The 13,190-nt window shown below is 44.5% G+C and overlaps 2 protein-coding genes across 3 annotated transcripts in view; both read right to left on the bottom strand.

Moving 5' to 3' along the window:
* Positions 1-13,190, bottom strand: part of LOC123369342 (maestro heat-like repeat-containing protein family member 7) — a 1,253,347-nt gene that overhangs the window by 843,204 nt on the left and 396,953 nt on the right. The gene's annotated exons all lie outside the window — the stretch shown is intronic.
* The window catches only part of IGFN1 (immunoglobulin like and fibronectin type III domain containing 1), a 58,772-nt gene that overhangs the window by 43,262 nt on the left and 2,320 nt on the right, over positions 1-13,190 (bottom strand). The window contains exons 3-10 of the mRNA XM_045014425.1: positions 12,213-12,352; positions 11,591-11,690; positions 8,085-8,132; positions 7,098-7,143; positions 5,925-6,102; positions 5,250-5,363; positions 1,884-2,055; positions 534-806 (exon numbers count right to left, since the gene is read on the bottom strand). Of these exons, the coding sequence (XP_044870360.1) occupies positions 534-806; positions 1,884-2,055; positions 5,250-5,363; positions 5,925-6,102; positions 7,098-7,143; positions 8,085-8,132; positions 11,591-11,690; positions 12,213-12,352 (1,071 nt within the window). The remainder of the gene's footprint in view (positions 1-533; positions 807-1,883; positions 2,056-5,249; positions 5,364-5,924; positions 6,103-7,097; positions 7,144-8,084; positions 8,133-11,590; positions 11,691-12,212; positions 12,353-13,190) is intronic.

Below are 13,190 nucleotides of genomic sequence, written 5' to 3' on the forward strand. Positions count from 1 at the left end.
GATTTGGGTATCCTAATTAGGAGGACCCTACTTTAGAAATAGCAGCACTTGGATAGGAATAGTAGATTTTCAGGTCAGAAAGGATAATTGTCATCATCTTGTCTGATCTATTGTGTAACCCAGGCCAGAGATTTTCACCCTGTAATTTCTTCATCAAGTTCCTATCTTGCAGTGGAATTGGGGTGTATTTTTAAGAGAGATCCAGTCTTGATTTAAAGTCTCCAAGTGATGGAGAATCCACTACATTGTAACAAATGAGTCTTATGGTAATAGGGAAAATGAGAGCTTGCAGGTTTTGTCAGTGTTCATAAGAAGGGGAGTTATTCTCTGATCGCCATAGTCCTACTGAAGAGGAAGGCTGAAGTTACTTTCTAATCTGCTTCCCACTTTCCCAGATAGCACTCCAGAGCCCCCAGCCTAACAATCGACTCCTAACAGCAATCCATGTCTAATGGGAGGCCACCTGGTGTCAAAGTTAGGTCCACCATAAGAAAGCAAAACCAAAGCTAAGGGAAGAATAGAGTGTTACTCACGTTCCACCTCAAGCCATGCACTAGAGGAGCAGATTCTGATATCGAGGGTGTAAGTCCCTTTGTCAGTGAGCTGTGTGTTTTTAATCACCAGCTGGTGGGTCAGGCCATCAGGAGAGATGGAGATTTTGTACTTGTCATTCTCCTCAATGGGATGTTTTCTATATAGCCACACGGCATCATAGCAGGGGCTGTATAGGCTGCATTCAAAGATGGCATTTCCTTGCTCATGGCAGTGCACTTCACTAAGCAAGTGTCGGAATCCCACAGGAATGACTGCAATGGCAAATCAAGGGCTATCAGTTGTGTAACATATTCTCCATGACAGGCAGCTCAGGTCTTTCAGGGAGAAAAGCTATGCTGGAGCCTAGGGAAGTCTCCTCACTCTGGGAGGCTGTGGGAAGAGTGTGTTACATGCCCCCCAAAACGACTCTCCCTTCTATTATATTTTATACAGGAGATATACAAAACATATCTTGAAGCAAAATAATGTTGCTTCCCTCCTATTGGAGGCCACTATGGAAAGTTACAGTGGGACAGCTGCCACCTCCAGTCCCTCTGCAAGTCTTGGATGGGATGGCTCATTTCCCTTACAAGGACCAAAAAGGAACAGCCCACTTCTACATCCAATGACCAGGGTAGGATAGTGCCCATTCCCTTGTAAGGACTCAGTTGGGACCCCCAAGGAATGGTCTCTCCAAGTTAGGGTTGAGACCTATTGTCAGGAAAGTGTGGGTGAAGGGGTTGCTTGACTCACTAAGACTAAACATGGATGGATGGATGCATGGATGGATGAAAGAAGAAAGAAGGAAAGAAAAAGAATTTGAAGTCAGTGAGCTTTTGCTCAGGCAGAAAGAACAACTACCCTGAGATGTGCACCTTAGTCTACTTCTGAGTGGTACAGGAATATATTTGTTTTTTTATCTAACTAGGTACCTATATCTCATCACTGTGGTGTCTGAGCAGTTCACAGTCATTTGTGGACTTTTAGCCTTACAACATCCCTTTGAGGACGGGGATTATTATACCCATTTTACAGAAGGGGAATTGAGGCACAGGGTAAATTAAGTGTCAAGCCAAAAGTCATTCAAGAAGTCTGTGCTGAACTGAGAATTGAACCCATTCATCCTAAAACCTAATCCAGTGCCCAATCCACGTGACCACCTTTCCTACCCTTTCTGTCTTTATCACAAGCGTATTATTAGAGAGTAAGCGCCTTTGCCTGCATAGACTTCAGTGGCTATTGGTTTCTACTGATGAGTTTGGAATTTAGTCCCAGATTAGATTTCCCATCTGAAATGGGTTCTTTACACATCCTGGCAAAGTGCATGTTTATAAAGCTCAGGTTCCTACAGTCAGCTTCTAACTCAGTTGAGAAGACATCCACATCCTCCACTTTGATCTGGTACACGCCGGCATCTTCCAGCTGCAGGTGGTTGATGATGAAGTTGTACTTTTTCCCTGCCTGCCTCAGACAGTGCTTTACTTTGTCATCATTGAATCCATAATTGATCAGCTGGCCATCCTAAAGGGAGAAAAGAGGCAATTTGCTGAGTTAGAACAATGCACTTGTTTAAATAGAAAGACATTAAATGGGTTTAAAGCACCAACTCAAGACAACATATTGCATTTAGGAATTCAGGTAAAGTGTGAAAACTTGATTTCTAGCATATGGAAGCCCCAGAGGTCCAAATCCCTTCAAACACATTATGCCAAATTCATCCATGGTATAACTCCATTGATGTCAATGAGTTATACCGGGGATGGCTAAGAACATAAGAATGGCCATATTGGGTCAGAGCAATGGTTCATCTAGCACAGTATCCTGTCTCCCAACAGTGGCTAATGTTTCAAAGGCAATGAATAGAAGAGGGCAATCGTCAAGTGATCCATCCCGTTGTCCACTTCCAGCATCTCGCAGTCAGAGGTTTATGAACATCCAGAACATGGTGTTGCATCCCTGACCATCTTGGCTAATAGCCACTGATGGACCTATCTTCCAGGAACTTATCTAATTTTGTATTGAATCCAGTTATAGTTTTGGCCTTCACACATCCCTTGGCAATGAGTTCCACTGGTTGACTGTGCATTGTGTGAAGAAGTACTTCCTTTTGTTTATTTTAAACTGGCTGCCTATTAGTTTCATTGGGTGACTCCCTGGTTCTTGTGTTATGTGAAGGGGTAAATAACACTTCCCTAGTCACTGTCTCAACACCATTCATGATTTTATAGACCTCTATCATATCCCCCCTTAGTTGTCTCTTTTCCAAACTGAATAGTCCCCGTCTTTTTAATCTCTTCTCATATGGAAGCTGTTCCATATCCTTAATCATTTTTCTGTTCTTCTCTATACCTTTTCCATTTCTAATCAATCTTTTTTGAGATGGGGTAAGCAGAACTTCACACAGTACTCAAGGTGTGGGTGTATCATGGATTTATATAGTGGCATTATGGTATTTACTGTCTTCTTATCTATCCCTTTCCTAACAGTTCCTAACATTCTGTTAGATTTTTTTAATTGCCGCTGCACATTGAATGGATATTTTCAGAGAATTATCTGAAATGACTCCAAGATTTTTTTCTTGACAGGTAATTGCTAATTTAGACCCCCATCATTTTGTATGTATAGTTTGTATGTATAGTAATACATATTACTTTAAGTTTGCATTTATCAACACTGAATTTCATCTGCCATTTTGTTGCCTGGTCACCCAGTTTAGTGAGATCCCTTTGTAACTCTTTACCGTCAGCTTTGGATTTAACGATTTTGAGTAATTTTGTATCATCTGCAAATTTTGCCATCTCACTGTTTATCCCTTTTCCAGATCATTTATGAATATGTTGAACAGCACTTGGTCCTAGTACATATCCCTAGGAAATACAGCTGTTTACCTCTCTTCATTCTGAAAACTGACAATTTATTCCTACCCTTCCTTCCCCACCAGCTTTTAACCAGTTACTGATCTATGAGAGGACCCTCCGTCTTATCCCAGGGCTGCTTGGTTTGCTTAAGAGCATTTGGTGAGGCACCTTGTCAAAGTTTTTTTGGAAAGTCCTAGTACACTATATCCACTGGATCACTTTTGTCCACATGTTTGTTGGCCCTATAGCAGGGGTCGGCAACCTTTGGCGGGCTGGGCCAGTTTGTTTACCTGCCGGGTCCGCAGGTTCGGCTGATCGCGGCTCTCACTGGCTGCAGTTCACTGTCCCAGGCCAATGGGGGCGGTGGGAAGCAGTGGCCAGCACATCCCTCGGCCCGCGCTGCTTCCCGCTGCCCCCATTGGCCTGGGACGGCGAACCACGGCCAGTGGGAGCCACGATCAGCCGAACCTGTGGATGCGGCAAGTAAACAAACCAGCCCAGCCCACCAGGGTGCTTACCCTGGTAAGCTGCATGCCAAAGGTTGCCGACCCCTGCCCTATAGCCTATTATTGCTGATAATGGGCAGTTGCTGCTCATTGCTTATGAAAACTGACTTCACAATGAACCCTGTACAGAATTCTCTTAAATGAGGAAAAAATATTTATTTGCCTGATTCACATGGCATTTTGAGGCTTAATTAATTAGTTTCTTATTGTAGCTTTGAAGATGTAAATGCTCAGGGTGCTTAGACTCTCTCCTAATGTGGATGGAATAGCTTGTGATCAAACTGCCCTCCAATTTGTGATTTTACTCACAATCTCTGCTACCACTTGTGGCTGCCTGGACCACTTCCCCACCCATTTGTTTCATAGCTTCACATAGCTTAAGGGCAGAAGGGACCATTAGATCATCTAGTCTGACTTCCTCTATAACACAGGCCGGAGAATTTCCCACAGTTATCGCTGTGTCGAGTCCAGTAACTTGTGTTTGGCTAAAGCATATCTTCCAGAAAGACATGCAGTCTTGAGCTGAAGACTTCAAGAAATGGAGAATCCACCACTTCCTTTGGCAATTTGTTCCAATTGTTAATCATGCTCGCTGTTAAAAATGTGTGCAGTATACAGAGGTAAACCCACCTTGCTACTACTGCTCACTACTCCTTGTTCATACAGCCAAAGATCCCGTTATCTCTTTTTGATACACGTTGCACTGAGAGTTCATTTGGCACTGCATAAATGTCTCTAAAACAGCTATGAAAACTGCATACATAGGAAAGGCATATTAGGAAAATATTTAATGTATTTTTAGCTGTTTCTGAAGGCAATGTAGCAGCAGGAAATGAGGAAGAGGACTCAGCACCATGTGATCATCCTGTTGTTCATAAATCACCTGCACCACCAGTGATCTAATGACCATGTCTGTGAACTTCTGTAACTAGGTCTAATTTTTTATTTCCTTGAGAGTCCTCTTTGAAAGGTGACAGGGACACAATGCCCATCAAAATGAATGAGACTAGTTTGAATTTGCTGATTTGAGACTGCAGGCATCAATTTATTGACTGTGGGGTTCTTGAATTTCCATGGAGGACCCTGATGGACTTGAATCTTTATTGTAACCCCTTCATCTTCTGCGCTTCAGGTCTCATGCCACATCCACCAGCAGAGGACGACTGGATGGGACTCCCACTTCAATTATGCTCCTTAATCAACCAAAGGGGTTGCTATTGAGAGACACATTATTAAGCAATTCTTACACACTCAGGTGCTGCACAATGAAACGGGCATGTTATGAGTCAGATCTAATTGACCACTGAAATCTCAACATGGCTTGATCTAGCAACTCCATCTCCCACCTTACCTTGTACAGGTAAATTCTGCTCTCAGGATTTTTCAGGTCCATCTCTAGATGGAATGTAGCATTCCCCTCCTTATTGACCTTGATGTGTTTGAGGTTTGTGACACTGTAGATATACTGTGAAGGACAGACACAAGCACAAGGTATATGATAGGCTGGCTTTGGTAGATCTTCCATTAGATTGTCAAAATGATGTGGAATGGTGTAGCAAAAGGACCTGCACTAGCCCTCCACTTTTTGTTGCTTTAGGCAAGCTGGATAGTACTGTCACTCATACAAAAAGCAACCACCATTGGTCCAATTTTCAAATATGGTTGCCGGTATTGGTTGACCTAATTCTACATTTGAGTGTGTAAATCAGCATTTAGGTGCACAAGTATCCGTCACAGGCACCCAAATACAAAATTCAGCACCCAGGTTTTAAAAAATGGGCTCCCTGGTACCAATTCCACCAATACCTTGCAAAGTGAAGTCGACTGAAATTACAGGAGTTACACACAGGTCAGGCTGGAATTGAGCCTTCTTTGTTGTATTGCCACTAATGTTTTGCTGCCCTTGAGTAAAATGTTCAAAAGCATCTAAGTGACTTAGGAGCTTAAATCCCATTTTCTAAAGTGATTTAGGCCCATAGGAGTTTAAGTCTCATTGAAATCCAATGGCTTTCAAGGTTTGTCTTACCTGTTGTTGCTTGTCCTCTCTGTCCTTCTTCATCTGCTGAAGCTTCCTCAGCATCCCACGGAAGTCAACAATCCCATGCTTTAAACAGATTTTCTCATAATCCTTCCTATCAGCATTCAGCAGCAACTGCCAGACCTGTTCCATGTCAACTTCCTTCTTCTGTGCAGGTAGTGGAGTTCTAAGGAACAGTCACAGGAGGAGAAGCTGGGAGTTTAGATAGGCAACAGGGAGCACCTCTTTCCTCTTATAGAATCATAGAATATCAGGGTTGGAAGGGATCTCAGGAGGTCATCTAGTCCAACCCCCTGCTCAAAGCAGGACCAATCCCCAACTAAATCATCCCAGCCACGGCTTTGCCAAGCCTGTCCTTAAAAACCTCTAAGGAAGGAGATTCCACCACCTCCCTAGGTAACCCATTCCAGTGCTTCACCATCCTCCTAGTGAAAAAGTTTTTCCTAATATCCAACCTAAACCTCCCCGCTCTGAAACTTGAGACCATTACTCCTTGTTCTGTCATCTGGTACCACTGAGAACAGTCTAGATCCTTCCTCTTTGGAACCCCCTTTCAGGTAGTTGAAAGCAGCTATCAAATTCCCCCTCATTCTTCTCTTCTGTAGACTAAACAATCCCAGTTCCCTCAGCCTCTCTTCATAAGTCATGTGCGCCAGCCCCCTAATAATTTTTGTTGCCCTCTGCAACTTAATTTACCCCTCTTTCATTCTTCATCCCCACTTTTTCTGGAGATCATAACCACCAGCAGATGAAGACTAGACAGGATGGGACTCTTTCTGAGACACATTGATGCTGCTCTTTAATTGGCCAGAGGTGTTACTGTTGAGATACATGCCACATGTCTCTGTACCCTTTTTCAGCCATTTCCCCAATAAGTTCAGTGTGAGCTAAAATGCAGGAGCAGAAGAGACACAGATCCCTTAAGGCAAACTTTGTGATACAAGACAGTATCAGCAGCACAAACTTGTAGATGCCTCCTACTGGAGAGTGCTGGCACCTCAGCCCCAGAGCCAGTCACGGAGCACCTTCCACGTGGTGACTCCAAGCAAGCAGAAGCAGGTAGTGTTGCCTGGATGGTCTGTGAAGGGTGGATAGTCACCCCTGCCACAAAGGCTAAACAAGCCTCTTTTATGACACTGGTCCTGCCCCAGGGCCACTCACCGCTTCCTTAACATTTTCCTGTAGTCCTGCAACTCTTTCTTCAGGTCTGTAAGAAAAAGAAATGGCAGGATGTGAAAATGGAATCACCCAATAGGACATAACACAGAACCAAAAAGAGCTTTAGAAAAACGAAGGCCACCTTGATGCCTCCACTAATAGGTGTCCAAATTGATACATCTTAGGCCACTTCTGAAAATTTAGCTGAAAACGCACTCTTGCGGCTAAATGGCGAGCTGTGTTTTAGATCCCTTTTAGTCCCTCTAGTGCACCCTTTAGGTGACAGGCCTGTCTTCCTCTCACCTTTCCCGCTGGGACTGGATCTCTGGGTGGCAGCCCCCTTATTTCCCAACCACATTAACACAACAGGTCCAACTGGGCTTGGCATCTATAAACCATTTTTCTCCAGGGGCTTGTGAGTGACTCAGAAACGGCTTCTTCAGAAACAAAGCATTATTCATTCACCCAAAGGTACATAACAAGCAGAGAAAAGGGATAAAACAACAAAAGGCCAATACACCTGGATCTTACCTAAACTTTATTCTTTTCTTGTAAGTTTTGGCTAAGTTCCACTCAGCTCAGACACCCTTTTCCTGAGAAAGACAGACAGCTCCTGAAGCATTCTCTGTCTCTCTCTGTCAAAGGTCCATCTCTAGCCTCTACTGCCTGCTCATCCCCCTTCCTTTCTAGGCCAGGGACTTTAATAGTTTAATATCCCCTTTGATCCCAGATGTGGGTCTGAGAAAAATAAACCTTACTAGCTGAGTTGGAGCCAGACAGGTGGACATTCTCTTATTATTAGCTTCCCCACTGTTTCTCTCTGATGGTACCTTTTCTTTGCCATTGTTCTATTTCTTGTTTGTTTCCCCTAACAGTCTCCTTTGATTCTGCTTCTTGCAGCCAGGCTGGATAATATCAAGCAGGTGAACTGAAGTGCCTATGATATTCATAGAACATAATACAGATAGCTCTCCTGTTCTCCACACTTACCCTCCTGAGACTCAGTGGGGAATGGTTTTGTTGTTTTCTTGAAACTAACTGATGAGTTGGGAGAGGAGATAGAGCAAAGAAAGAAAAGGAAAAAAAATCATTAGGTAACACAGTCACCATAATAATACTACTAACAAGCCTTAATACTTATACAAGTGCCTTCCATCCCAGAAATCCCTAATCTGTGAAAGTCAAAGGGAAAAATCCCAGCCTGGATTTGTGTGTCCAGGTGTTATGGATTCCCAATAACTCCCAGTTATTAGTAAATATTTAGACTCATAGACTTTAAGGTCAGAAGGGACCATTATGATCTTCTAGTCTGACCTCCTGCACAATGCAGGCCACAGAATCTCACCCACCCACTCCTGTAACAAACCCCTGACCTATGTCTGAGCTATTCAAGTCCTCAGCTTGTGGTTTAAAGACTTCAGGGTGCAGAGAATCCTCCAGCAAGTGACCCGTGTCCCATGCTGCAGAGGAGGGCAAAACCCCCCCAGGGCCTCTGCCAATCTGCCCTGGAGGAAAATTCCTTCCCGACTCCAAATATGGTGATCAGCTAAACCTGTAGCATGTGAACAAGACTCACCAGCCAGACACCCAGGAAAGAATTCTCTGTAGTAACTCAGATCCCACTCCATCTAACATCTCATCACAGGCCATTGGGCATATTTACCACTAATAGTCAAAGATCAATTAATTGCCAAAATTAGACTATCCCATCATATCATCCCCTCCATAAACTTATCAAGCTTAGTCTTGAAGCCAGATATGTCTTTTGCCCCTGCTACTCCCCTTGGAAGGCTGTTCCAGAACTTCACTCCTCTAATGGTTAGAAACCTTCGTCTAGTTTCAAGTCTAAACTTCCTGATGGCCAGTTTATATCCATTTGTTCTTGTGTCCACATTGGTATTGAACTTAAATAATTCCTCTCCCTCCCTGGTATTTATCCCTCTGATATATTTATAGAGAGCAATCATATTTCCCCTCAGCCTTCTTTTGGTTAGGCTAAACAAGCCAAGCTCTTCGAGTCTGCTGTCATAAGACAGGATTTCCATTCCTCAGATCATCCTAGTAGCCCTTCTCTGTATCTGTTCCAGTTTGAATTCATCCTTCTTAAACATGGGAGACCAGAACTGCACACAGCATTGCAGATGAGGTCTCACCAGTGCCTTGTATAACGGTACTAACACCTCCTTATCTCTACTGGAAATACCTCGCCTGATGCATCCCAAGATCGCATTAGCTTTTTTCACTGCCATATCACATTGGTGGCTCATAGTCATCCTGTGATCAACCAATAGTCTGAGGTCCTTCTCCTCCTCTGTTACTTCCAACTGATACGTCCCCAGCTTATAACAAAAATTCTTGTTATTAATCCCTAAATGCATGACCTTGCACTTTTCACTATTAAATTTCATTCTATTACTATTACTCCAGTTTACAAGGTCATCCAGATCTTCCTGTAGGATATCCTGGTCCTTTTCTGAATTGACAGTAGCTCCCAGCTTTGTGTCAGCCGCAAACTTTATTAGCACATTCCCACTTTTTGTGCTAAGGTCAATAATAAAAAGATTAAATAAGATTGGTCCCAAATCTGATCCCTGAGGAACTCCACTAGTAACCTCCCTCCAGCTTGACAGTTCACCTTTCAGTACGACCCATCGTAGTCTCCCCTTTAACCAGTTCCTTATCCACCTTCCAATTTTCATATTGATCCCCATCTTTTCCAATTTAGCTAATAATTCCCCATGTGGAACCATATCAAATGCCTTACTGAAATTGAGGTAATTTAGATCTACTGCGTTTCCTTTGTCTAAGAAATCTGTTACCTTCTCAAAGAAGGAGATCAGGTTGGTTTGGCACGATCTACCTTTTGTAAAACCATGTTGCATTTTGCTCCAATTACCATTGACCTCAATGTCCTTAACTACTTTCTCCTTCAAACATTTTTCCAAGACCTTGCATACTACAGATGTCAAACTGACAGGCCTGTAGTTACCTGGATCACTTTTTTTCCCTTTCTTAAAAATAGGAACTTGTAGCGAGGAGGCCTGGTTCCCAGCTGCCCCAGAGGGGGACGAGCCCCTCCGGACGCCAAAGTGGGCAAAGCCAGTGGAGCTTGCACCTGGCCCCCAGAGGTCAGGGTGCAGAACAGGAAGTACAAAAGCCCAACCCCAGAGCTCACTAGGGCCCCGGCCGCCAGAGAAGCCAGACGCCTGTGGCCTAGCTCCCTGTGGTGAGACTCCTACAGTCTGTGATCGACCCAAGGACTGGCCAGATCAGCCAAGGCCTGATGCCGACCAGACCCCACAGAAGCTGTTAAGCCTGCTGGTGGCAAGCTACGCGGAGGAGCTACAAAGCCTACCGCTTGCCGAGTACCCCGAGGAGCCCATGGTGCTTGATTCCGTGGAGGACACCGTCACGATGCAGGTACCTCTAGAGGAGGAGGTAGGAAGTAGCCCGGGGGCAGCTGACCCTCGTCTGGCTGCATCACACCCAGAGCCAATGTCAGTGTGTTGCAGTCAGGATCCCCACTGACACTGCAGCAGGTCTTCAGCCACTGCTAGGGCCCCGGGCTGGGATGCAGTGGAGTGGGTGGGCCTGCGTCCCCCCTGCCACCCAACGTGCGGGTGGCAGTCTCCCCCTCTCCCTGGTCCTTCGAAGCTAGGACCTGGGCGTCCTGAACCTATTTGTTTACTCAGCCTCTGCTTGAGGGCCTGAGCTCCTAACTGTTTGCTGCCCTGCCCTGACCCAGGGCCTAGGCTTGTTACTGAATTGTTTGCTCAGCCTCTGCTTGAGGGCCTGAGCTCCTGACTGTTAGCTGCCCTGCCAGGCTAATTCCCCGATTCACCGGACTTAAGTCCAAGGCAGCCTGGTTCCCAGCCGCCCCAGAGGGGAACGAGCCCTGGACGAACCCCTCTACAGAACTATGTTAGCAATTCTCTAGTCATATGGTACAACCCCTGAGTTTACAGATTCATTAAAAATTCTTGCTAATGAGCTTGCAATTTCATGTGCCAGTTTCTTTAATTTGTATTATAGCAGAACCTAGAAGCTCTAACCAAGATCAGAACCCCTTTGAGCTAGCTGTACATACCCATGGGAAGAGGCTGTCCCTGCCCCAAAGATCTTATAATCTAAATTGATAAAGGAAATATTACCACCCCCATTTCACAGATGGGGAGCCTAGGCACAAGAAGACTAAAAGTCTTGCCCAGGGTCACACAGGAAGACTGCAGTACAACCAGACACTGAACTTGGGGTTTTTGAGTCGCAAGCCAATACAAAAACCACACGACCAATCTTTGTCTGTCTGTTATAACAGGTGACTTCTATCCATCACCAAAGTAGGAGGAGCGACTGAAGAAGTCCAATCTCCTGTGTGTACAATACTCCCTCTCCTAGAGAAAGGAAACCTGGACAATGCTCTCAGCAACCACCAGCATAGACTGTTCTCTGTGAAAGTCAAATCAGAACGTTTTCACACAGGACCCAGCCCGTCCTACCTTGAATGACCTTGAGGCCAGCAGTGCACGCAGCTTCCCCATACTCATTCACAGCAGAGCAATGGTACAAATCAGTATCTTCTGCAGTGAGTTTGTTTATCTTAAAAAGAAGAAGATAGTATGAGCTGGCAGCAGTGGTGAATGAGGAATCTCTCCCTCTTCCCAGATGCTCATCTCCTTATGAAGTAGCTGCAAAGTATCATCCTTGGTCCTCTTTCTGTTCCCAGGAGATTCCTAAAAGCTTTGTTTTCTTTAGTGCTGTGTGTTATTGCAGATTCAATGCCACCCATACTCACTTCCAACCATGATCCATCTAGACAACTGTGCTCCTCTGGGACAATTCAGTTTACAAAGCCCATGGTGAAGTTCCTTTAACTTGACTCTATATAGATCCTCCAATGCACCCCAGTCTTGACCTCCTAGTCCAGCCCTGAGTTCCTTGTGCAGAAATCTGCTGATCCCTTCAATCCTGAGCTGCACTACTTTCTGCTATTCTTGTCCTGGGTTGCCCACACAGCTCTGTTGATATCCACAGCCCCCCTGCTATCCCAGCCTGGGTTTCTCTCTTCCTATCTCTTTCTCTCTGCTATGCTGGGCCCAGTATGCCATAGCTGACCCTTACCTGCAGGATGAACTCATTTGTAATGCCATTGAAGGACATTTGGTATTTGTCAGGATTGTTCATTTCTTTTTTGCTCCGCTTCCATATCACCTTGGGTGGGGGTTCACCCTTAACCACAGCCCTGAATATGGCATTTTTACCTTTCAAAAGAGGCAAAATATTAGTCACTTAGGGGAGGAGGCAGGAGCTTGGATAAAATAGGACCAACCAACAGCTGAGCTGCCTGCTTTTCAAAAAGCTGACTTGAAAAGTATCTTTCAGACTCATCCACTGACCAATATGATTTCTTCCCTGAATTTTTATTTCTAGGCAGAAAATGCATTTTTTGTAGGACTGATTTTAATCCTAAAAATTCAGATCTAGATCTGGAGTCAACCACACCAACATTTGTGGGGTGTGGAGTGGATTTGGAGTTCCACTTCAGGCCCAACTTGATTTTTTTCCACATGTTAATGTTAAAAAAACCTTAATGTTCTGTGTAAAAAGTTTGTTTGGGGTTTTTTTGGGGGGAGTACATAATCTATTAAGGATGTTGCACATGAATTTTAAGGATCTCAGTTCAAAACCTTGTCTCACACACACACACCCCCCCACACACACCCGACTGATGAGAGCTCTGCTATTTAGCCATGTCTGGCAACCAGTCTGGCAGATGCACCACCATCAGGAAATAGCACCAGTGATTCCAGTCATCAGTGGCTATAAAGGGAAAGGACAATTTTAAAGAAGAGAGAGATCCCTAATCCAGCACAAAAACTCTATTCAGTATTTGGAATGTATGTTCTCTTAACAGAGAAATTTTCATTAACCCTTTATGAGCAATCAGGCCCTATCCTCAGCGCACAAGAGTTATGCCACATTCCCTGCATCATCTCAGCATCTTGTCCATTTGGCTTCTTCTGACTCCACCCAGCTCCCTCCTTTTCTTTTCACCTTGAGAGACACATTGGTTACTTTTGCAATCTTCCCAACACACAT

Source organism: Mauremys mutica, chromosome 4 (assembly GCF_020497125.1).
Source record: "Mauremys mutica isolate MM-2020 ecotype Southern chromosome 4, ASM2049712v1, whole genome shotgun sequence".
Classification (NCBI taxonomy): domain Eukaryota; kingdom Metazoa; phylum Chordata; order Testudines; family Geoemydidae; genus Mauremys; species Mauremys mutica.